The 25,146-nt window shown below is 39.3% G+C and overlaps 1 protein-coding gene across 2 annotated transcripts in view; it reads left to right on the top strand.

The window, feature by feature from the left end:
- Positions 1-2,146: 2,146 nt before the first annotated feature.
- The window catches only part of pot1 (protection of telomeres 1 homolog), a 63,001-nt gene continuing 40,001 nt past the window's right edge, over positions 2,147-25,146 (top strand). For both annotated transcript variants that reach the window (XM_047596817.1, XM_047596816.1), the window contains exons 1-9: positions 2,147-2,234; positions 12,306-12,424; positions 13,060-13,132; positions 14,377-14,477; positions 17,034-17,141; positions 19,094-19,165; positions 20,730-20,856; positions 24,598-24,728; positions 24,834-25,130. In XM_047596817.1, coding sequence (XP_047452773.1) covers positions 12,320-12,424; positions 13,060-13,132; positions 14,377-14,477; positions 17,034-17,141; positions 19,094-19,165; positions 20,730-20,856; positions 24,598-24,728; positions 24,834-25,130 — 1,014 coding nt within the window. In that variant the 5' untranslated portion in view covers positions 2,147-2,234; positions 12,306-12,319. The remainder of the gene's footprint in view (positions 2,235-12,305; positions 12,425-13,059; positions 13,133-14,376; positions 14,478-17,033; positions 17,142-19,093; positions 19,166-20,729; positions 20,857-24,597; positions 24,729-24,833; positions 25,131-25,146) is intronic.

Genomic DNA, 25,146 nt, shown 5'->3' with positions numbered 1-25,146 from the left:
ATTTTCAATCTCGATTTTCATGCTTAATGATTCAGAATAATTTTCGTGACCTCTTGATATTTTTCTTCCATATATGTTTGGCTTATTTTAGGTCAGCCTCTTGTCTCAGGCACTCATCATACGATGAGTGGATAAAGGCACTATCCACCAGCTAGGGCACAGAGACAGACAATAAAAATGAGTCAATAATGAGCAAAGAGAACTGGAGAAACAACATTTATTACATGTACAAACTGATAATATGATGCACTATGCTGCGTTTGTTTGAAAATCCACATGTCAAAGGTTTAAGCTTAACTTTACCTTAGCAACTACAGTATACTGTTTATACCAAAGTGAATTCAGTCATTGTGTCTTAACCAGCAGACCTGACTCATAGGCCAGGTAAGCATTTTTTATTCATGTGACCTTTTATCCAGTTTTCTTCAAAGATCCAATATGTAGGATTTAGAGGAATTGCTGAGTTGCACATTACAACCGGATAAATATCCCTTGTCTCACTCTGCCGAACCATCAGGTTAAAACCTTGAAACACATAAAAGGCCCAAAAGCTGTTGTTTGGTTTTTCTGTTCTCTGCTAATGCAAAATGGTGGGCCCAAAGGACCAACTCTCTATTTAGAGATAAACAGCTCTTTCTAGAGCAATGAAAACACATTCATAAATGTCTTTCTCTTATCTTTGTTCTTACTCACAGCAGTAAGAGGTAATGAGCAAATCTTGCATCAGTTTTCAATGTAATTAATCTGACAGCGTTATTGGATTCCACATTAAACAGTGTACGAGAACTTAATTCCTAACCTTCCATATACCAATTTTTGTTTTTAGCCCATTTTGCATCAAGAATAGATGATACAAAAACTTCTAACAAGTACCACACCACCAGACCATCAAATACCTGAGCTCATTTAAGTCTTACATCAAGATTAGTTGAGAGACTCCTCAGCATTACCCACTTTTCTACAAGTTTATGTAAGTCTCTAAGAAATAAATGTCACTTTTATATTTCTTATAATATATTAATTAAAGTGATTAAATATATGAATGTTTGCTCTAAAGTAAATTTATCCTTCGTACATATAATTTTGTACATGCAAGTTTGTTTTTGTGTTCACTGGTTAACGATCCTCTAACAATTCTTTATACCTTAACTTTGATTTTAACTGAGAACAAAGTAGGCTACCCAGTCACTGATGAATGCCACAGAAATAAAAGCTTAAACCTAAACATGCATGATGATCATCGATTCCAATCGATCTTTTAAGTGAATTTACACTAATGAAAATACAGTTATGGAAATCCATCTCTGCAACTTGATCCTATTTAACCATACACAGTGGACCCTTAATACGGCCATTGTGTGCAAAAGTAAGAATTTAATCATGTATAACACTAAGGGCAAGTGGGAAGAGTAAAATTTCTTTGGGTCATATGGAGTGCTGTTGTCTTAATGTAAACTTCAATTTACTCTAGTGCTTTGAGATTTTTCACAAGAACGCATAAGACCACAGATTGGGAAAGGCCTGATATGTAGACTATGTCACCAATATGACCTAGTTGGCAGGGCAATGTTTTATTGATAGATGTCATCCCAGTCCTTTCAGTCAAAGATGTCAACGTGGAATCTTTTAGTGTGGATTTTTAATGATAGCTGCTACTTCAGCTGCTGACATCATTTTGACTATTGGATGGAGCACAGCAGCAACACCTCCCAGACACATCAATCTCAAGGTGCCAGAGTCATGGAGTGTGAAGTTTTCAGTTGTCTGCTGACTCTTGCAGAGGCTGAAGTCAGAGTGTGGAGGCCCTCAGGATAACCTGCCTGATGACAGTCTTACACCTCAGTTTGTCACATAGTGCGGAATGGATTTGTGTTGAATGTGCTCTCAGTGCGATGCTGCAAAATCTGCTGAGATACAACTAATAGAATTCATTGGAATTATTTCAGTGTAAGCATAAAGAGCCGTGTGCAAAGTGTATGTTTGAGTAACAGTAGCATTAATTAATTTGTTTATTTGTTATTGTTTTTCTGTTTATTTTTTATTTGTGATTGACTGTGACGTTATTTATTACTCCCACTTTTCTCTTAGTTTCCAGGTATTTTATTTTTTCTTCTGTTGTTTATATATCTATGGGCGTCAGGTCTGGCTCTGGGTTCCTTGTACGCATGCGCGTCACAACGGTAGCCTGTCAATTCGAAACCTAGCGAGGGAAAACAAACCAAGCTCCTGCATCTGTAAGTTTGTCTTGTTTTTATACCAGAAATGTGACGCTTCTTCCCAATCACCTGTAAAGATTCCCGTTAGTGTGTTTTTAAAACTTGATACTAATAGTTTTCAGTCGCTTGGAGAAGTTTGTCCACTGGCAGCCTCACGCTAGTCGAGTGTGCGGCCAGACCCTATCTAAAATCTTAAGATTTTCAGTTTGCATTACTTACCGGGAAATCTGCAGGCCATATAGAGTACATATTTAGACGAATTAGTAATCTGGACCTTCTACTCAAAAATTCGGCTTACACCAAATTCGCAATGCAGTTCTTTTCGGAATAAAATTACGTTTTGAATGTCTGGTTTGTGGTTTCTTGCGGTCTATAATAATGCACACATAACGCCAGTATCCACCGCTTTGAGTCCATGAAAAATGTTGAAATATTATTAAAGTACGCGGTGTACTATATATTAAAAAAAATACTTGTACTATCTTGTATTTGTCGCGTGTTTGACGAGAGCCTGTCAACTTTAAACGTAAGAATTTGAATGGATTTCAGCCTAACGTTATTTTTTACAAAAGTAAATAACATAATGGCACTTAGCAAAGTTTTTGTTTTATTTTCTTGCACTAAACAGCCGTATAGAGTTAGTGTGAAGTGTATAATTGTCAATAATCAAGTAACGATAATGGTTTGTGCTTAACCGGAGGCTAGCTAAACTGCTGTCAGTGCTAACTGGCTAACTAGCTAAAAGTGAACTTTATGTGTAGCATCAGGCAAAACTTAGGTTGCACGTATGAGTTAACGGCACACGAACGTTATTGGTTCCTTTGCTGAGGGGCTTGAGGTATGCGTTTTCCCCCATGTCGGTTGCTCATTGCTTAGCTAGACAGCTGACACAGGCGTGACAGGTGGACATGCAGAACTGATGCCTTCGCTTGTTTTACTGAACCACGTAGATCTTGACAATTTTGTGTATGTATTGCAGGTTTGTGACCTCTGGCAGGCCTTTGGTGCTCCTGATATTCCCTGTACCACATAATATAACTGATGCCTGCATTAGAGGGGTAGAGGTATATACCCACATGGGCAATTATCGGCCACAAATTTAAGAATAAGAATTCAATAAAAAGGTGTGTCCACACTGTACACTGGTAACTTAGTGTACGGTAAAAGCACACAGTAGCACACTAATGAAAGTAGTTAGAGTAATGTATAGCATCATTTTAAAACAGTAAATAACACTGCTTTGAGGATAGAAATAATGTCAATGATAAAACTGACATTGACTTTGACATGCTATGTTGTGCTATATGCAAGCGAAACACTATAATGATGGATGTGCCAGTTGTTTCCGCATATCATCTTCTGTTCTGAGTTTCTGTCAACACAGTTTGTACCTTAACTAATTGATATAACTCCGCTTTAAATTGTGTGTTTGCAGTAATATGATGACGATGATGTCGTGTGAGACCCTTGACATGGTTGAATGTAAAATAGGACTTGGAGCAACCTCAAGTTTCTTCAAATTTTGGTAGAAAGGGAGTTCTAAACAACAGCAGTAGAGAAAGCCATGATTACATATCTATGTTTACATGGACAATACTTCTTCAGCCTAGTTAAAATAATGCTGATTTGAAGTTCCATCTTAATGCCACGTGAAATGATCCAAGTAAACAAATCCAATAATATATAAGAATTTGGCACTTCCTACATGTGAAACTGCTGGAAATATAACTGAAGAAGAAGAAGCACTCCCAACAACTGAATTCATTTTCTGATCAAAGAATTGTAGAAGTAACATCTATTTGCTTTTTTCAGACTGGCTGAGTGATTCACAGTTGGTTCAGAAATGGTTTTCTTTATTAAAACTATATTGCAAAAGTGATATTTAGTATCAACAAACAAGAACAATTGCAAAAGGTCAGCACTTTTTGTGTGTCTGTGCAATCCTGTGTTAAAAAACAGAAAATATTTTTAAATAAAATTAAGTGCCGCAGCCAGTGAGTGAATGGAGAAACATTCACGATAAAGTACCACAACAAATATTATTAAATATTACAAAAGAAGAAGCACTCTCAAATGCAGGATTTCTAGTAGTTTTTTTCTGTCAACCTGAACTCAAGACAAAACATAATTCACAATGTTTTTCTTTATTAAAACTGTACGGCACATGCAATATTCAGTCTCAACAAACAAGGACATAAACAAAACATCAGTACTGGCAGCAGCTTCAATGTCCATCATTTGGAAAGAAAATAATAAAATAATGTGCCACAGCCAAATAATGAGTACAGACACATTCACAATAAGATACTGTCATAACAAAAAGTCCAATTTTGAATTATTGCTTGAAATGTGTTTTTATGTGGTCTTATGCCACTTTTAAATGATCATTCTGACCATGCTGAGCAGAATTACTTCAGTTACACTCCTGTCTGTCTTGTCAGGCTTCATGGTTGTGCTGCTCCAGAGATTTGGGGTTACTGAGTAAAACAACACCTTGCCCAGCTGCAACACAATCTTTTCTCATCCTTATTTGTTCAAACAAGGCAATGTTACCTTTGGAAAATATCTACAGCTAGATGTCTCACAGTGATTGTTTTCAACATGATTGTTTTTTGACCGTGTAAATGGATGCCATGTTTTTCCCAAATGCAATTTTTTCTCTTAAATTCCTTCCACCAGTTCACTGTTTTGTTATGTTGAGTGACAATAGAAAAAGAGTTAGCTAAAGTTTCTGCTTTATAATTATAGTTTTGGAGCTAGTATCAGAATTTCATGTGCGATTAAAAACTTGTGTAGACCACTACAACAGTGGCCATTGGCCGGATCCACAAAATACACTGATTAGAAGCTGAGTATAAATTTGCCTTTGCATAAGTTTAAAATCAAGTATACTTCAAATTTCATTTCTTATAGTTTAGGTGCCCGTGCTTAAACAGCACCCAAACTGATGCTTAATGAGTGGAAATCTTTGTCTAAAAACGGTGCCTTTTATGTTTTACTGCATTTTGTGATGTGCAAGTCCAACAGAATATTAATTTAAATAATATACAACTAAGAAATGAATTAACCAATATAAAATAAGATTTACAACGAACCGTCATAATTATCCTAATGAAGCCAGTGGTGCTGGGTCTTGCAGGCTATCAAAGACATAGATTTCGAAGCATTTCGAAAAAATGCTATACGTCAGACGTTTAATCAAATTCAAGGTGTTACCTTCCTTGTGCAAGTGCTCTCCTTCAGGCACTTGTTGCAGGTTGCCAAGTCTGCATCTTTTGGAGGTAAAGTACAGCCAAACATTTGACCGCTTTACCTTATCCTGGATTTGCACCAGTCACGTCTGCAGGGCATACTTCAATGGAGTACATGCAGATGAAAAACTGTCGTGACGTCACGGTGCCATTACGATACCGAGTATCAGAACCCGTCCTTATAGTAGTAGTGGTACTAGTACTAGTTTCTAAAAGAAATGCTTGCTCTGTCTTAAAAAATGCTCACAAATGAACTTCCTAGAAAGTACAATAGAGTTATAGGACACTAACAACGATGTGGAATGGCGGCAGTTTGTGCTGTCCAAAGCCATTATCTAAACAGTGGCATTTTTGGCCTGCCCAGTCAAACTGATCCAGTTTCATGCCTTTGGAAGTGCTACTGCCCCTTTAGAAGCCTTCAGTGTAAAGTATAACAAATTTCTACTTCTATTACTGTATTTGCCACTCTCAAAAGGCCATTGTTCACCTGACTGAGCACAGCCATATTTGTGAACAATGTCTACAGGTTGATTCCCTGGAAAAAGCCTCTTATGAGTCGTGAATGCTGTGGAAAGTTGCAGTATATTAGAAACTACAAACATAACACCGCTCTCCATATAATTCCACCCATTCCACTTGTTTAACATCTTAACAAGTCTTTTTTTTTTTAGAAAATGTACCTGGCTGACTTACAGTTAAAGAATTAAAGGAATAGACCATACTAATAATACATTCTCTGAATTACATTTAAATCTAGTAATCATAATTTCCATACCAGCCAAATGGTTCATTTATACACACCATATGTTTTTCCTCTGCTGGGACCTAGATGAACTGGTAATATCCCGAATGTGAAGGTGTTGTCTTGGTTGACAGGAGAGGTGGCAGGAAGGTGGCAGGGGAACCGAACAGGAATACGTGGGCTTTTGTTGGCTGATTATAACTGATGATGAGACTAACAAGAGAGCTTGCTCCACTGTAGATATAATTTTACTCTTCTCTCCACATGGATTCCGATGGCTATTATTTCTGTTGAATCCCTTGCTCTTGCAGAAAAGGAAACGCATAAAGATTATGCAAATGTGAAGCACATAAGGACTGCTTCTTGGCAAACGCTCCAGGCACTGGTTGAGTCTATGGAATGAACAGAGAGGACAGTTTCAGGTTTTGACACACAGTTGGAAACAAAATAAAAATAAAAAAATAAACTGCAAGGGAGCATCTCAGCACTGCCGTCACTCTCCCCATCTGACGTGTTTGTTTTTTCCCCTCTGCCTCATTCCGTACTGATTGGTTGAGGTTTGGTGTGATGAATCACTTCACATCTTCTGCCACCTCGCTTGATTTTCTGATACTAAAGCACTGTAAAACCAAGCCCTGCAGCTTACTGTGAAAAGAACTGATTAGTAACTTCTATACCTCACTATAGTGGTATAATGTTCTTTAGAGCATCACCCATTAGAACAGCTATTTACCTTAAACACTATCTATCTATATATATATATATATATATTACATTCTCCATGTTTCTTTAGTCTTTCTAGACCCGGCAGCAGCAAACCTCAGGAAATTTGTTTTTGTAGACACAAACGTGGACAGAATTGTACCTTTATATTAAAGAAAGAAAAACACCTACAGTGTTTACTGAAATAACTTGAAACTGACAAAAGTAATAATGAATGAACATTTTCTGGAAATGAACTAATGGAAATCAGACAGTGGTTTTGAATTGTGGTTCAACAGAATAATTTAAAAAAACAAACTGATGAAACTGGACAAAAGTCATCATAATCGTCATCGCCATAACAGCCTCCATAGAGATTATAGCTGACCTCCAAGGTCCGATTACACCATCCGATGCAGTTTGAGCCAAGTTTGGAAGACGACCAAGGAAGACTCCATTGTTGAGTTGGAATTTGACTAAACCCATATTGACAAGCTGCAAAGCTTCTGGGAGAATGTGAGATGAGGTCGATGACGGTCGTTCCGTCACTACTACTACAGCACAAACTCTCCCAGCTGACCGTGCCTGACCCGACTTGACGTACAGGTGGATCACAGACTTCCTCTCTGGCAGAGGAGGCGACATGTGAGGTGATGATCGTGGACTACAGAAAGAACACAGCCCCACTTCTCCCCATCATCCTCACCATCACAGGTCCGGGTTCCTGCCAACATCATCTCCGTACCCTCATCAAGAAAGCGCAGCAGAAGATGTACTTCCTGTGGAAGTACTACCTTTTATTTTATCATTTTATATTTTTTTTTCATGCAACAAACACCAAGGCAAATTCCTTGTATGTACAAATATACTTGGCAATAAAGTATTTTCTGGTCTCAAGACTATCAAGGCACCCTGCAGGGTAATGTGCTGCCCAGTGTCAGAAAGCTTGAGGAGGCCTGGTCTAAATCCTATTGAACATCTGTGGATAGAGCTGACACGTGCAGTCTTTAAACCTGAGTCAGGTAGAGCAGTTTGCTCATGAGGAGTGGACCAAAATACCTGTCAGTAGGTCCAGAAGTCTCATTGAGAGCTACAGAAGTTGCTTCGATTCCCTCTTAATATAAACAAAATATTAAGTTAGGAGTACCGTCATTTCTGTCCAAGCCAGTTTCATTAGTTTGATTTTCAAAATGATTCTGTTGAACCACAACTCAAAATCAAGTTGTATCCATTATCACTCTGTTTCATATTATTCTAGTGACCACTGTGGGTTTCTCTTTCTTTAATGGAAGGCTACTAGCGGTTTTATCCACAGTGATATCTGGAACTCCTTGCACTCGTTGACTGCTGTTATCCTCATCATCTTCTCTGTTTGTCTGAAAAGTACCCACAGTGAAATAGGGATTTGTTGAATCGATTCGTTTCGGTCTTTGCCGATGTACAGGAGATCGTCACAAATAGGCCAGGTTTCTTGTTGGATAGATTTTTCAGCTCCTGTTGGTCGGTTCTGGTCGGACACAAGCAGACAGTTTATGGCTTTAAAGATGTATGCCATGTTTACGAGTTTCCCATGTTGCCACACCAGCTAACGTCACTGAGTAGATTTGTTGTCTTCACCAAGACATGTCCTTATTATCTAGACTGCAGAGAAAAGTCACAATAAATAAATGTCCTTTCATCTATTCTATAATTGTCCAAATACTTCCAGTCAGGACTGGAGATTATAATTATCCCTTTTGACTAGGAATTTATTTCCATGAAGGACTGTTTGTACATATGTTGATTTCCTTAATTGTCTGCCACAGCAGTTATATATTGCATTTCAGCATTTGGATTATTGCAGAGAATTTTGTCTGATGTTGGCTGGTGTTCAGTGCTGTGTGCGGTGTTCACCTGTTTATTTATTCATTTATTTATTTTACAGTCTAGAACTCAACATACTGAATGCTATCTATGCTAATTAATTTCAGAATGTAGTAATCAACACCTTTTTGTAATTTGGCCTATGTTGCATTAATATCAATTGAGTCCAGTAGTGATAAAGATTAAAGATTCAATTTATTTATTCATAGATTTTATGTTTTAATAAGTTAATAAAAAAGTGTGTGAAAGCTCAATAGTGGAAGTTAGGTTTATTATTTAGATGCATCAATAGAGTAATTGATATGTTGATAAACAAGTTATTTATGGCAGACTTGGTCTGTGGGAAACATGGTACGCAGCAATTTCAGGCATTGTTCATTTTAAAATGAACGATTAGAGAGTGTTTTCTGCTCTTGTCTATAGAGAGCTCGGGACTTCATGAAGTGTGGTTTTAATAAATGGGGTTCTTCGAGCGGTGCAGTGCTGCTCTCCCTCAGCACGCTCCCTTTGCTCAGCACTCGCAAGCTGCTCTTGACCTGATAAAAAAAAAAACTGGAATCTCCTGCTGAGCTGTATGACTTTATTTATTTTTATCTATTCAGTAGGTAAAACCGCTAGAACAGAGTCTTCCGCTCTAGGGAAGACAGAGGACTTTTTCTGCTGCAGAGAATAAACCTCCAGAGCTTACCTATGCGTTTGAGTCTCTCTCTGTTCATTATTAATGAGGCTACTTTGGAAAATTGGAGATTGTTAAACAGCAATTAAGTGTGTAAGTGTACTTTCTTGGTGGATGCAGTTTGGGTTGATATTTGTACATTAACATTGCCTGCTCTAAATGTGTCAGTCTTTATCGCTTGAGGTTTTACAGGCATTTATTTTGTATATGTGCCGTCCATCTCCCCATCTCCCCCTCCTCTTTGTGACCTGGAGCTCTATGTTTCTCATCTATGGTCATGGTCCATTTGGATTTTCCACATAATTTGCACAACCTATTACCTTTTATCACATGTTTAAAATCCAAACTATTTCAGAGATTACTTGAAGCATCAAAAATCTCTTTTCATGACAATCAGCAGTTGTGTTGTGCTTTTGTTTTAGTGTGTGTGTTTGTTCAGTTTAGATTTAGTTAAAACTTAGAAAAAATGTCAGAGATGGATAATTTACTACATTTCCTGCACAAGTGACCAGCATCTGTAGTCATTATTGGATGTGCCTGGTTGGGATACAGTACCATCATCTGTGGAGAACATGTCAGTCATATTTCAGCCTGTGTGATCACTAACGTCCTCCCACCCCACCGGTGGTGTGCCGTTCACCAGTGAGCTGGCATTAGGAGATTTATCCTGCGTCCCTGTGCAGCCTCTCCAGTCGTCACGAACGATATTGTTGGGGTGAACTTGAGCTGCCCTCTGAGTTAATGAGCGTCCCGGAGCAGCTGAGCGGTGGGTTTTGGGGATGCTCGGACCAACAGGAAGGCTGCCGCCTGCTCGGGTGGCCTGGTCGACATTTGGCAGGGGTCCGCTTCTGTCCCACCGCAGGGATCTGCACACTCTTTATAGCCAACTGGTGGTCTCTGTGTTGGCGCTTTGTAGGGAGGACTCCTGCTCTCAGCTCGGTCTGAGGATGACTGATAAACCCACTACATGATGCTGAAGATGATTTAATGCGTGCTCAGATGGCACGCTTTCATCATCCAGTTTGTTTTGCATTTCTTAACCAGATGGCTGCTAAAGAGGTTCAAAGTTTAACTTCATTATGATATAAAACACACTTGCTTTCCAGTCCATTAAGTCCACTAGTGAAAACAAATTCATTCTAATACAGTCCTGCACTAAATGTTAGCTCAGTGAAGGTTATAGTATTCAGTCTTAGTTTCAAATAAGTGAGAGACCTGTCGACTCATCTGTGTTTTGTGGTACTGTGGTTTGCAGACTGTTGTATTGCGTTGCACACTTATGTGTTAAACTCCTCCTCGACTGCATGAGTGTTGTTCAGAGGTATTTGTGTCAACAGTTACGTCCTCTGACCCCTGCTTAGCATTAAGGCATTTCATTTGTTTGCTGATATATAGACAATGAATTCCAACATGTAGTGAAAAGGCAGAGTAAAGTGTTTTCTCAGCATTCATTTATGTCGCAGAATGATACATTCAATGTCCAAGTCTTCACTTGAACCGATGTATTTGACAGAAAGTGCACATTTTACTTGGATTTTTGAGTTTCCATTTTCTGCGACTAGACCCATTTTAAACCGATGCTGTGTTTATTGTTCTGGAAAATGAAGTTGAATCTGTTGTTGCGGAGCACATCACTGGATTACTAAGACATGTAAGAAAATGTAAAAACTTGTAGATCCTCATGCAGGTTCTGAATGGTGTTTGCACTATGAACCTTTAGCTGGAGTTAGGGTTTTTGCCAGCAATGTTAGTTGATAGGTTTGCCATACATGCATATCACGTATAGTAGTTTTTCTTTTGTAAATGCAGATTTCAACACAACCCAGTTCTCAGAAAAATTCAAATTCATATTTGGGTTTGTGTTATAATACACTCTTGTGTGTTGACATACATGACATGTCTTTTCAGAAGGATTAAGAAATAGTTTTTGCTTGCTTGTTCCTTAGAAGATACAGGTTAACAAGAATATGGACCTGATCTTACCCACCTACCTGTTCTTTCTTTCTTTCTTTTAGTTATTCTTTAACCTGTGCGTTCAGCCACTGAGGAGAGTGTGTCATTTTTGCAGACCTTTTTATTCATGAGGAGCATGAACTGGTGACACCAGAATGACAGACTAATTTTGGTGTCTGAACTCCCAGATGGACTGCAGCTCTGGAGTCCACGCTGATGAACCCGCAGGTGTAGTTGAACCTGTAAACCACAGAGCAGCTCTGAACTCAGGAATGATTCACTCATCCTCCTCTAATTCAGGCCTCTGGCTCCTCCCCTCTGGTTAAAATCAGAGAGCCTATTTGATTTTTTTATTTTATTATTTTTTTTTTTTCTTTCCTGGGTTTTCTGCCTGACTGAGCAACTGACTGTACGGTTCGCTGAACAGCTCGTTTGCCTTGCAGGCTGTTCCCACTCTGCGCTCATGGTCGGCAAGGTACCACCGAGGGACTCACCAGTCAAATCTGCCCGAAATCAAACTAACAAGCTCTGACAGGAGGCAACGTGCTACCTGCTGGGAACATGGCCAACACTTTCCTGGGTTTCTCTCTAAAATGCCTTAAAGTCTTTAACCCTCCCGCTGTCGACATGAATCTGGTGTTTCCTGTCAGAGGTTGATTCTAGTAATGAGTCTTCAGAGGTGGTGGACACTTTGACTGGACTTGAAACCAGAGATCACAGATCAGATCAGTGTCTGTCAGCAGTCGCGTGCCCTGCGTTCTTAGACAGATGACAGAATAAAGCCTGAAACCACTGACATTCACTGATGTCCAAAGTGGATGAACATGGCCTGAATATTTTCAGATGTTTGTATGAAATGAAAACAAGTACAAGATTGAATTTTTCTGATTTGTATCTTTCAGGTTGTCTTGATATCATGCCTGTCCACGTGCTGCCAAGCTCCCAGGTACCAGCACATCTGGCAAGGGTGCCCATCTCGCTCATCAGCACCAGCACAGACACCACCGACAAAATGATCATGGTAAGTTCACTGCACGCCTATGAAGGCTTTGCACCATGAGAATGATGACGTTTGATGACGATGCCGCATATTTTTTCAGTCTGCCCTCAGACTGTCAGATTAACTTTCCAGACACATACAGACTTGACTCCTACATTGCTGTGTTCCCAGGTCTGTAGCTTAAAGAGCTTGATTGTACCCTAGCGCGCTAGTGTGTTTGTATATGCTATAAAACTATATAACCTTTTTTTATAATTAATTTAGTTTAGTTTCCTCTGTAGAGTTTGACTATTTTCCTCTTTTCCTTCACCTGTGGTATGCATGTATTTTTCTCCTATTTCAATTATCCGGCACCTGCTTCCATCTGCCATCTGTTCATATTCACGCATTTGATTTTTTTTTCCTCTTTACGTGAAGCTATTTTCTTCTTCTTGATTGGAAGAATTCCCTGGAGGAATATATTTATGAAAACTAAAGCAGCCGAATAATCGCCTCCTGTCTTGCAGCTCATGTCCCTGAGGCACTTATCAACACTACTTGGTGTTTTGACGTGGTTGTGAGCGGTTTACAGGCCCTCAGTGAAAGTCTGCAAAGCCTCAGTCGGAGCAATATGCTTCGTCTTCAGGTTTTGTGTCGTTTTTCTTCCCTTTTTTCAGGGGAAAGTGGTTCGTAAGGGGCCGTTGGTGTCACCAGCAGCTGATGACTTTATCCTGAAGGCTGTCATTCAAGGTAACTCTAAAATATGTGTGAACTTTCTGTCGGCTTGTACCTGAATTTGATCAAAGAAGCTTCCTGCTGGGGTTTGAAATTAGTATTAAATTCACCTACAATCCATTACTGTTACGCTACTTTCTTTTGCTTTGTCTTGTCTGGACTCCCACAGTTTCCTCTAGCTTCCATTTCAAACAGTGGGAAATAAAAGTTTAAAGAGCTCTAATGTCGTTCATCTGCTTTGTAGCATTTCATATTTGATTGCTTACTAATGACAAGTGCTATAAACTAAATTGGCAAAATACAAAGTAACAAGAATATGAAAGAGTCATTGTACAACATAAAACTTAAGTGTGTGCATTTTTTGAGTGAGATTTGTAGAATATAAGAAACCCCAGTTTTATATCTCCGGACCGTTATCTGATAGGACACCCTTAACTGTTTCAGGTTCTTTTCCCGTGAAAGACTGTAAAGTTATTAGAACTATGAGGATTAGATGATTTGATTATGTTCAGGGCTTTGTCTGAGCTTGTTTGCCAAAACCAGCTACTTAATTCTTCTGCTAATGTTGTACTTTAAACTCACTGTAAAACAAGAACCAGGAGACTAAAGAGGCAGACATTTGGATTGGTGTGTGTGTGTGCAGCTTTCTGAAGTGTGTAGTTTGAATTGCAGAAGGAGGCCAGTGTGTTCCACTGTTGTCTTATCTGTGGCGTCCTTATCTCACAACTGTGTGATTAAAGAAGAAGATCCTAGGCTCTTATTGTGCCAGAGACCTCCTTCCTTTATTCATTTAAACACTGTAACACACGGCTGTATCTCAAGTTAGAACTATTGCCTTTCATTTGTTGACCTTGGTATGTTTGAAAAAGTAACAGTTTTGGTATAAATGGCTTTTAAAACTCTGTCAGTTACATTTTCTAAAAGAACTAATTTCTGCCACTACCTACACCTACAGTGTATGGTTTGGTAACCACTTTTTTATGCTAGTTTTGTCTAACAATTTGTCTGAAGTCCAAATATATTCAGTTTGTCATCATAAATGGCCTCACAATTAAAAAGGCAACCTTCAAAATCATCAGTTAATACAAATTGATTGTCTAATGGACAGCTACTCAGTTATAAAATTAGACAGACACTGTCTTGGCTGTATTTGTATCCATGAATGTTTACAAATCATTGTTATAAAAATGATTCTGTCAGATATTACTTAATCTCCTTACCCTCAGAGTTCACTAAAACCCTCTCCATCTGTGTTTCAGAAGACGATTCCTCTCAGGATGCCTCGGCTCAGAATGTGTCCATCAACGTTGTCCTGTTTGGGGCACTGGCCAAGAGCTTTAGTCAAGATGTCAATCAAGGGGTAGGATCGCTTAGTCATCAAACATGTGGTAATAAACAGGTGTCATGACTATGTTTGGACCAGAAGACTCAAAGACATAAGAAACCACGGCTGTCATTGTGGTATTTTTGTCAGTATTAGTGTGAGATATTTACTCTGAAAACCAAACCAAATCTTAGTTCTCATTCACACCTGGTCTATAAAACACATATCACATGCTGTTGTGCTGAAGTGTGAAAGATGATGATGATATTCGTATGACTGGTGTGTGGCTTATGGCTGCTGAATCTAATTTACAGTTTGAGTTATTTTCTGTTTCTTTTTCTCTCCTCTGTCATCCAAGTGTTAACAAACCCTGGTGGTGTCTTTGCTCTCTGGCAGAGTTTACACACTCTTCCACTGCGTCCCTGCTGCACTTTCTCCTGTTAGCTAATAATACAACTCGCTTTTTAATGTTCACTGTTCACTAAGGATAGAAGCTGACAGGGGAAAGCAGCAGCATCAAAGTTATAGTCACGGTTCTCTCTATGGCATTGTTGTTGTTGCAAAAGGCCGCTCTTCTCCCGGCCAGTCTAAAAATGGGGCTAAGCATTAGTGAACCTAAAGGCATGGGTCACTTTAATATCTGGTTAAAATGTCAGGGTCAGGGGGCTATTAAAGGACCCAAGTGCTCATCACCTCATTGATTTATGGTTGGGTGTTGAGATGAAGCAAAGTTTGAGATTCTGGAGAACTTGTGACACATCATGCAATTAGTTTGTTTATAGGAATATGGTCAAGGTAGCAGAGGTAACCATATTCAATTCCCTTGTCCTTTGTCTTCTGTTTGGACACTAACTGGCTAGCTTTAGGGTGGGATCTGTAGTCAGATCATGAAAGAATTACAGACTACTGCAATTTTCTTTTCCTCCATACCATCTCTTGACTACAACAAATGGCCTAGAACTGCCCCACAGACTACCTACCATCACTGTCCTTCTATCATTAACAAAGCTCGACCTGGTCTCTCACCAGCTCAGTCCTTTATCACCAGTGGACGACTTTGGTCTTCTGAAAAGAGTACTGGTTATTCTTCACACTATTCATTCAAATTTATTTTATATTGTGCAGAATTGTGTCCATAGTCTTACATTTTAGATTTTGTCTCCATGCTGGCAACAGCCATGGCCAGAGGCATTTGAAGTAATTTCTTTCATGTATTCTTGATTGAAGTGTTCACAAGGTACTTTACCTACAAAAAGTATTCACGCCCTTGGGTCTTTCAACATTTTGTTGTTCACAAGCAGTCAAACGTTTAGACTCCTTCTGATTGAAATCAATCAGACCGTGTGTCCAAACTCTTTACTGGTAGTGTATGTGAAATTATGGTCAATATCATTTTTAGCTTTTTTTTTTTACCAGAATTTGAATCAGTATTTAGTAGATGCACAGTTGGCTGCAAACAATGCACAGAACCGTGTGATTATGTTTCAATGAGGCTGGCACATGTAGGCACTGCCATTTTTCTCCATTTTTCTTTGCAAAACAGTTCAAACTCTGTCAGGTTGCCCTGGAATTGGTTTTGAACGGTCTTACTAAGTCCAGCCACAAATTGACTTGGCCTCTCCAGAACATTCCCCTTGTTCTCTTTGAACCTTTTCTGTGTAGTATTTGCTGTATGTTTTGGAACGTTGTGTTGCTGGAAAATAAATCTTCTCCCAAGTTGTAGTTCTCTTGCAGACTAAGTCAGATTGTCCCCCAGGACTTGATGATATTTTTCTGCATTCATCTCCCCCTCATCTTTTAAAAGATGATGATGATGCTGCCACCACCGTGCTTCATGGTGGAGAAATGGTGTGTTTGTGGTGTTGTGCAGTGTTTGTGGTGTTGTGCAGTGTTTGGTGTTTCAGCAAACACAGCATCTCAGGATCAAGGTTCAGGTGTGACAGACTAGTGCTACACCTCCGTAAAAAACAAAACAAACATTAAGTAACCGTGAACCATTGCTGCTTCAGCTCACGGTGACCGTCTTTAGTCCACTCTGAAAATGTCACATCTGTACACAGTAGTGTGTGTGATGTTGTTTACAGAGCCGAATCTGTTTGTGTCCTGGGAAAACATGGTGAAAACATCAGGGATAATCCTCCTTAGCAGCATCTCTGTGTGTTTTGAGTTACCCTACAGCGATGTCTTGATGGAGCTCAAAGCCCTGTAAAGCTCAGTGAAGAGAAGAAGTCATCTCAGCCAGAGCTGCTACGCTCAGCTATAGATCACAGAGGTCTTGTCAGGCTGTGTGTCTCTGTAACATGATTATTCAGACTATCTGCTGTCCCTTTGTCAGCCCTGAGCAGAGGCGTTAAAGCCGTCTCGAGGGCAGCTGACACGTCAAACAAAAGACAATCTCTACTTTTCACACCAGCTTATCATCTGCGACTTGGTGTGGCGTCTTGCTTAATATCTCCCAGGATGCAACATCTGCTGCTTCAATCTGTCCTCCCTCTGGGAGGAAAGATGCATATTTATCTCTCTCTCTGCTCTTTCAGTTTTAATCCCTGATTTCCTCTGCTTGTTGTTGTTTATCTCTGTTTTCTTCTGCAGGATGTGGTGGTGGCCTCTGGCTTCACTGTGGGCAAATCTCCCACAGTTCGGAAGGACAAGCTGCACCCCTGTAACCTTCTACTGTCGAGAGATGACGCCTGCATTTATGTGAGGACTTTTAGAATATTGAGTAATGCGCCATTGTATCCTTTGAACTGATGGCCCTTTTAAACTTAGCAAAGTCTGGTGCAGTTCATTTGTGGTCTGAAATCAAATGGATCAAACGATTTATATTGAATGTTTGAGTACATTAGTTGTGAAAATAGTTTGTTGCCCAAATCCTGCATACACCCGTATTTGTGATGAAGTGATCCACAGCTACACATTTGCTGCTCATCATCTCCGTCTAGACTAATGCATGACAGTTTTATTATCTGTGTGCATAAATTCAGTCCGCAGGCTGTACCAGTCTGTTAGAGCATGAGAGCTTCTGTGCGAGCTACAAATTGAACGTGACTCATCTTGGGTTGTGTCACGACCTGCGCCATTGTCAGACAAAAACAACACCTGGAGACGTGTCTCTGTTTACCTCCCAGTGAATTTCACATCATACTCATGTTTTACCTGCAGGCTCAGTGGTCACTACATTAATGATGCAAGAGGTCTCCTCAGTCTTACGCTTCACTTTAGTGAACTTCTCTGTATAACAGGTGGCACATTTCCATCCATTCAGATGATGCTCGTTAGGGGCAGATCTGTTCATCAGAGGCTTGTTCAGTAAATCATGTGGAAGTTGTTGCTTTCCTGTTCTGAATTTCCACCAGAATATTGCTCAAGTAAGTAGCATTGTGAGAAACATGTCATTAGAACCAAGACAAATAGTCAGAAGTGAGACTATTCTGAGCAAATTGGCTTCCTCCTCATTGTTTTATTTATAAACTGATTTTTTTTAAACTTTTTATTTAAGCAATTTACATAACATTACACAGAACATTTCCTGACATATGACTAAATGAATGACAGGCCATGTAGTAGTATACGTTACCAAAAAAAGAGAATAAATAAATAAGAAATGAGTAAAGAAATAAATAAAAATAGGTAATCAAACCCACACACATCCATACATAAACATCCATCATTTTTCAGTCTCTGAATCCCCTGACCTATGGTTGATGGTTTTCCGTCTCTCCAGTTTACTGTAATCATTTTCTTTGCTACTAATAAGAGAATCCTCAGTATATATCATTGATCTGCATTATATAGGTCTCTGGGTCCGGCTCCCAACAAAAATGACAATGGTTCTAGAGTAACATCTATCTCCAAATTAGCATCAATTTCCTTTTTAACATTTTCCCAGAATCCTTCTGCTACTGGACAGTCCCAGAAGATGTGTGTGGTGTTTCCAAGATTTCTGCATTTTCTCCAACCTAAACTGAAGGGTTTTAAAGTGACAAGGAGCTCTGAAACTGGATCAGCCATATCCAGCAAATGATCAGATAGAAAATAAACTCAGATACTGAAAGAGTCAACAAAAGGTCTGTGTACAGAAGGATTTCTAGTGTCTCAGAGGAAATGTAGCATGTTAAACCACTCCTGAGGAGGGGGAAACGCTTGGACATATGTTTGGAGTAGAAAAAAAACACACAATAGTATTTAAAAGCGAATGATGGAAATACAGCTCTGTCTACTGATAAACAATCAGAAAATACATTTTCCTCAGAAGCCTCTCTCCATTTGTTTAGCTGTTGTCGTCATTTGCACAGCCGTTTCAGAGCGAAGAGACCACTGATGTGGCAAAGAGTGAATTTATTAATCACCATGCTCTCATTTATATCTCATTTATATTCCACTTCTACTGCAGGTGTGCTCTGAGTCACCAACACATTCTGTTTGCTTGCAGTTGTACTTATGCAGATTGACTGTGAAACATATTATGTGCTGATAAAGACATTTCAGGGACTTTTGTGGTATTGGGCTATATCAATAAAACTCTTGACTGTTGAACTGCACTGAAACTAAGGGAAAGTGCTCTCAGTTTCACTATTTTTACTACCCCCTCTGTCTATCCACTACAGTGAAACAACTGTAACACCTCATCTCTGTCTCCTGTCATCCTTCAGGTTTCTCGACCGCCACCTCCTCCTGACCCGAGATCACTGCCGGCTAAGAGGAGCTCCACACTGTCCTCTGAGGTCAGAGGCCTGGTTAGCTGAAGAGGCTGCTTGAGTGTCTTATGGGGTTCTTGTATGTGTCAGGTTGTTTCTTGTCATCTGCTGCCTGACCTAGAGTCAACTTCGCAAGAAGGGTTTGAGGGTCTCTAAAGGTGTCACTGCCCGATTGGTGGTGATTTGATGATTTGACACTGGTGTTATTAAGTCTATAAAAACTGCTTTTTGTGTCTTATGTTATTCTTTTTTCTTTCTTTTTTTAACAAATGACCTACGTAATGATACTACCCCCCCCCCCCCCCCAACCAATAATACTATTTATCATAAAATAATTATGTACACAATTGCTAACAAAGGCAGTGGTGGAACACGGGACATTAAGCTGAGATGGCAGTGGCCTACTGAGGAGGATTTATGCAGTGTAAAACTAATTAAGAAAGATGTTTATTTTTTTACCTTCAATGGCTAGTGTAGATAGTAACTGGAGATGAGCCTTTGTTATGTACTGTACATATGAAGTCCAAATACACAGTGCATAGTGTTTATGCTGTTGTGGTAGGTTTCCCTTTTATTGTGCACCTTGGGCCCCGTTTAAAGAATTTCCACACTTTTTTGGTCCCTTTCCTGCAAGCCTGACAGTGGGAGATCCTGAAGTATCGTTGCAGTGCTGGACCATTGCTTCAAACATTGATATTTCATTGGTCAAACTCCAGAGCAATTATTAGAGCACAGGCCTGGGGTCTGTATGAGTAAAATTGTACCTGAAATGTTTTAAAGAAAGTCGTAAAACTATGAGAAGAAATTCTGTGTATTTTTGGCCGACTGAGTGACATAACTTGGTGACCTATTGCATTTTTCAAACAAGACCACTTAGCTAGCGTGAATATGTGTGAAGCAATGCTACAGAAATAGCTGCTGCAAATCAGAAACAATAATAAAACATTTTGACAAAATAGTGTTTTTACAATTTTAGATCATGAAAATCTGTCACAGCATTAAGAATCCAAAGGCTTGATCAGAAAAACAACACCAAAATGATCCTTGAGTACCTGTGATCCCAACCACTCCAGCTCATCGTTAAAACAAGGACAAGGTCACATCATGGCCTCTGTGAATGTGTGACAACTTCTGGTCTTTATTAATGATGAAGTTGGACACTAGGGCTGCACGATTCTGGAAAAAATGTGAATCACGTTTTTTTTTTTTTTTTGCTTAGAATTGAGATCACAATTTTTTTTTACAAATTGTTTACTGCACTGATGAACAAAACAAACCAAAATATGATTCATCGTAATTCATTGTCAAGATTTTGCAAAAATTATCATGCCGAACTAGTCATACATTACAAAAATGCTGAGCATTGCAGTGGGAACTCCTCCTTAATTTTCTACAGGTACAAGTTGAGAGCTTTGTTTATAGTATTGTATTTAGTCTGAATAAAATACTTAGAAAAGTAGCATTTACTCAAAAATGAAATAATGTACTGGGATTAAAGGTAACATTTGTATAGTAATATTGGCATTTAAGATGCTATGTCAACCTGTTTTGCTTATATTTCTTTTTAATTCAGTTTTCCTTTCTTTTACAGGTTTCCACGACAACCAAGGCACCAAAATACACATATGTCCAGCTGGACAAACTTAAGGCTGGATCTGTTGTCAATGTCTATGGTGTGGTGGTGTTCTTCAAGCCACCATTCAAGACCCGTGGCACAGGTCAGTCATACCAGTTTAGTTAGTTTCTCATGCAAATCACAGACACCACTCTGGGTTTCTAAGTTTCTATGTGCTTGATTTCATTCTGAGCTTCCTCTTCTCACTTTTGTGTCCATCTCATATGGAATACGTTAAGGGCAGTCAAGGCAGCAGGCGTTTAACAAAGTGAGACACCCTTGCTGTTCCTTTCATGACATGCCATGACATGACATGCTGTTGTATTGGTTATGACCCATCAGTGACAACATTACATAACGGTGGTACATAATGGTGTTGACACGTGGCATTTTGTGGACAATTTTATGTCAGATTCAATAAAGTATCAACAAACAAAAATAATTTGTAGCAAACTGGAATTATCAGTTTAACTGTCCTAACTATCTCTTATAAAGTTAGGCTAGTTCATGTTAAATCTGGAGTTGTTTCCTCCTCCTTGAAATGATTGTAAATCTCCATGGTTAAAAAAAAAAACAAAAAAAAAAAACACAGGATCTTAATTTTTCCATCAGGTTAAAATCAACAGAGCAGATTGTTTGTGTGGAGGGATGGGGAGGGTCTGAAGGGAGGCAGCTAAGGAGAGGACAGGGAGAGACATGGAAAAATATTTCTGATTCATTATGTAACCATGACAGACCAAATTAGATTCTGAGGGGCCGCCATAGTATTTACATTTAATGGGAAACACTGAATAGATCAAGTGGCAAAGTAATCAGCCAAGTTTGAGGGGAAGCTTTTCTGAGATACACTAGGCAGCCGTGGCTTGAGCACGCTCCTCATGATAATGACAATGATATTTAGGTTAGGTTAGGTTAGGTTTATCGTTGGGTTAGGTTAGGTTAGGTTAGGTTTATCGTTGGGTTAGGTTAGGTTAGGTTAGGTTTATCGTTGGGTTAGGTTAGGTTAGGTTAGGTTTATCATTGGGTTACGTTTAGGTTTAGGTTTATCGGACAAAAACTAGGAGGCCTTTTAGTTGGTCAGTGTACCATTGCACCAGTTTGCCAGGGCAACTCATTCGTTTGATTGTTTCCCTCCCCCTGAGCCAAGTGTGTGTCCATGTTTATAGACGTTGTCTCTGAGCTAACTTCAACATGCAATGAATCCCATCTACCCTTGTCATGTTGGAAATTTCCAAGAGAAAAATTTAGTTGCTGGTGAAATGATCCAAAGCGTAAGTACATATGAGATGAAATGTGCTCCCATTTCTGTTATTGCAGCTTTCTTTCGTTGCCTGTGAGAGCACATGTTAGCAACGGCATGGCAGCATCATGGGCTTTGATTAAATGAATGCAGCCACTTGGTCATCACCACAAGCTTTAGTTTGGTTTTACCTTTTGTTGTTCCACTAGATGGCTGATGTACTGGAGGTTTGACCCATACAAAGTTTCCTTTGCATGTTGGGCAAGCCCCCACTCTGCAGATGTTTAAATCACATGACACATCTTTATTCTTTGGCTTTTTCAGGCACGGCCTGAGTGAGCAGTGTTCTTCATGTGACACTGCATATATTTCTAATTTCATGAGTTGTGATTGTGAGTTGTTATATATTTTGTACTTGTAAAGCACTTTGGTCTCAGCTCTGTTGTTTTTTCAATGTGCTATATAAATAGTATGGTATGATATACGACATGTGTACTGAGAATATTGACTGAAAGGGAAAATACTGTTGTGACTGCTACCTGGGTTTTACTACTAGATTTGTTTTTTTATTTATAATGAATACTGGCTTTGAGTGCTGGCTATCCTTGCTTGAAGGAACTAACCATATATGTGCAGAAGGGGCCATATACATAATCACAGTCATTTGCCCTAAGGCCTTAATAGCGGTGTCCACATTCACAGGCCATGCAATAGTACAGAGCGTACAGACGTTATAATCATAACATTTTGTTTGTTGGGGTTGTAAGTGTAACAGCTCCGTCCTAAGGAGCTAGAAAGCAGTTACTGTTCGAAAGCCAGAGTGAAATTGTAAGAAGAACATTTGCTTTTTCTGCTCCACTGAGAAAGACGTTAAAATACAGCTATTTTTTTTAGAAATGTGTCCTAAGGTGTTAGAAAGTGTGGTAGCTATTGACAAACAAGGTCAGAAACATAAAGAACACTGGATCATCTGAAGCAGAAATGAGCTGACAGACACACAAAGCACGAGGAGAAAATCGTTGCTGAAGCTATAAAAGCTCAATCAGTGCAGAGTGAGAGAAATGTCACTGATTATTGCTGTAACTCAGGGACGTGTTGAGAGATGTGCATGGGAGCTGAATGGAAAAACATGTTTCCAGAGTAATAATGAAAGTTTGGGGCTTGACCAGATGTCATTTTCTGTCATCATTTTGTTTTAAAAGCTTTAACACACCACATCATCATATTGGGAATTGTATACATCGAGTCCGCTAAAATCAGTTTATTTTATCACTCAGTTAACACACTATTGGCCATTTCAGCATGTAAGAGAGAAAACGTTAGACTTGAGTTCAGCCCTGAGAGGACAACCTTAGAATTACAAAAGATGAGCAATGGAATCTGTAATAAGTAATAAATAAACAGCACAGGATGGTGCGGGATGGTGTGTTTGTGTGTTTTGAGATGAGCAAAAAGAAGCATCTCAGCTGGAAACACTCCAGACTTTGTCATTATCTTTTTACGCCCTGAGGCGTCCATTAAATTGAGCACAGATATTGGAAAAATCCATCTGATCAGACACTGAAGAAAGACACACATTTAAATAAACAGCAAAATTCCAGAGATCCAGTCCAGCACAGAGATAATGGCAGACTCAATTAATGTTGCAGTTGATTAGTCACTCAATCAACAGGAAATTAAGCTGTAATTAGCTGGGTAATTAAGTAATTGTTATATTTAAGCAACTATACAAACTTTGCCATTTTAATTCCTCTCCAAACTGAGGATGTGATGCTTTTATTTATCACACAGCATTAACTGGATTTCTTGTATTGTTTGAGTTAGATCAGCTGGGTCTTTTAATTGCATAAATCATTGCATGGAAATATTCTATAATGAAAGTATTTGTCAGTAGCCGGTCAGCTATGAGTCAGGCGTTGAGACAGAGTCAGAATTTGTTCTTCTAACTTCTTACCCTGGAATACTTTCTATGTTCAGACAAAAATCTTTGTGAATACAGATTTTTTTTTTCTAGAAATGTATAAAACTATGGGTTTAGAAGGGTTTATTTACACACACACATTTCTGAATAATTTGTGAACATCACGTCACAAGCTGTGAATCTCATAGGCTCTCTCATTTGAGCCCATATGGAACGGCCATCGCAGTCAACTGCACATGCATCAGCTGTGAATCTGGGTCACCTTGATAGCAGACCATTAAACCGACCTGAATACTCACAGGATCTTTGTTTATGGGACAAGTGTCATCTTGAAATAACTTTTACAACATTTAATGATATAAAAAATGGGATGGATGGCGTGTTCAGCTCAATCATTATGGAAGAGCCTTGATAAGTTATTTCAAAACCTCAAAAGACTCTTTATTTTTTTTCTCTTCTTTCTTCAAACTACAACTGTGTTGCATTTCGATCATCATTTTGTTATTAACTTTTTTATAACATCGAGTATTCATTGTGCATAACTAAATAATAATTCCATATGCCTCGCTCGTTGTATTCCTTTCGTTTAACTCTGTCCATAAAAATGCTGAACACCTTTGAGCCTTTAGCTTTTATGGTAGTCTTGAGATGTGTTTCTTACAACAGGGTTTTTCTTTTCACAGATTTATGCTCCAGCTTGAAGATCACTGATCAGTCTGACCAGAAGATAGGCTGCACCATCTTCTGTGAGAAGCTGACAGACCATCCCAAAGTCTTTAAAATCGGAGACATTGTCAGAATGCACAGAGTCAAGGTCCAGCCTTACAAACAGCCTTTTTACTAAAACAGTAGGACTATCCAAGTCTAACAGAGATGGACTGACCTTTGAGATTGATGATTCCCACATATATCTTCACAGGCTCAGGTGTTCAACAACTCCATCACACTGGTCAACACTTTTGGGTTCTCTGCGGTGACATTTGATGGTGCGGTGGGTGGAGCTGTGGAGCCACAGACATCCAGTCGATCTTTTCATTTCGACCAGGAGGACCAGCGGAGAGTGGAGGAGCTGCGATCCTGGGCAGCCGCCCAGGCTGTCATCCCCCCAGTTCCCACCGCGACCCCCCTGTCTGATGTCCAGCCTAAGGCTTACTTCAACCTGACCTGCCAACTGCTGGCCAAAGCTCCCATCGACACCACTTGTACCCTGCTAAGGGTAAGCAACCCGAGGA

The sequence above is a fragment of the Mugil cephalus genome, chromosome 10 (assembly GCF_022458985.1).
Source record: "Mugil cephalus isolate CIBA_MC_2020 chromosome 10, CIBA_Mcephalus_1.1, whole genome shotgun sequence".
Taxonomy (NCBI): domain Eukaryota; kingdom Metazoa; phylum Chordata; class Actinopteri; order Mugiliformes; family Mugilidae; genus Mugil; species Mugil cephalus.
Note: the sequence above shows the minus strand (reverse complement) of the source record. Positions and strands in the feature narration are given on the sequence as shown.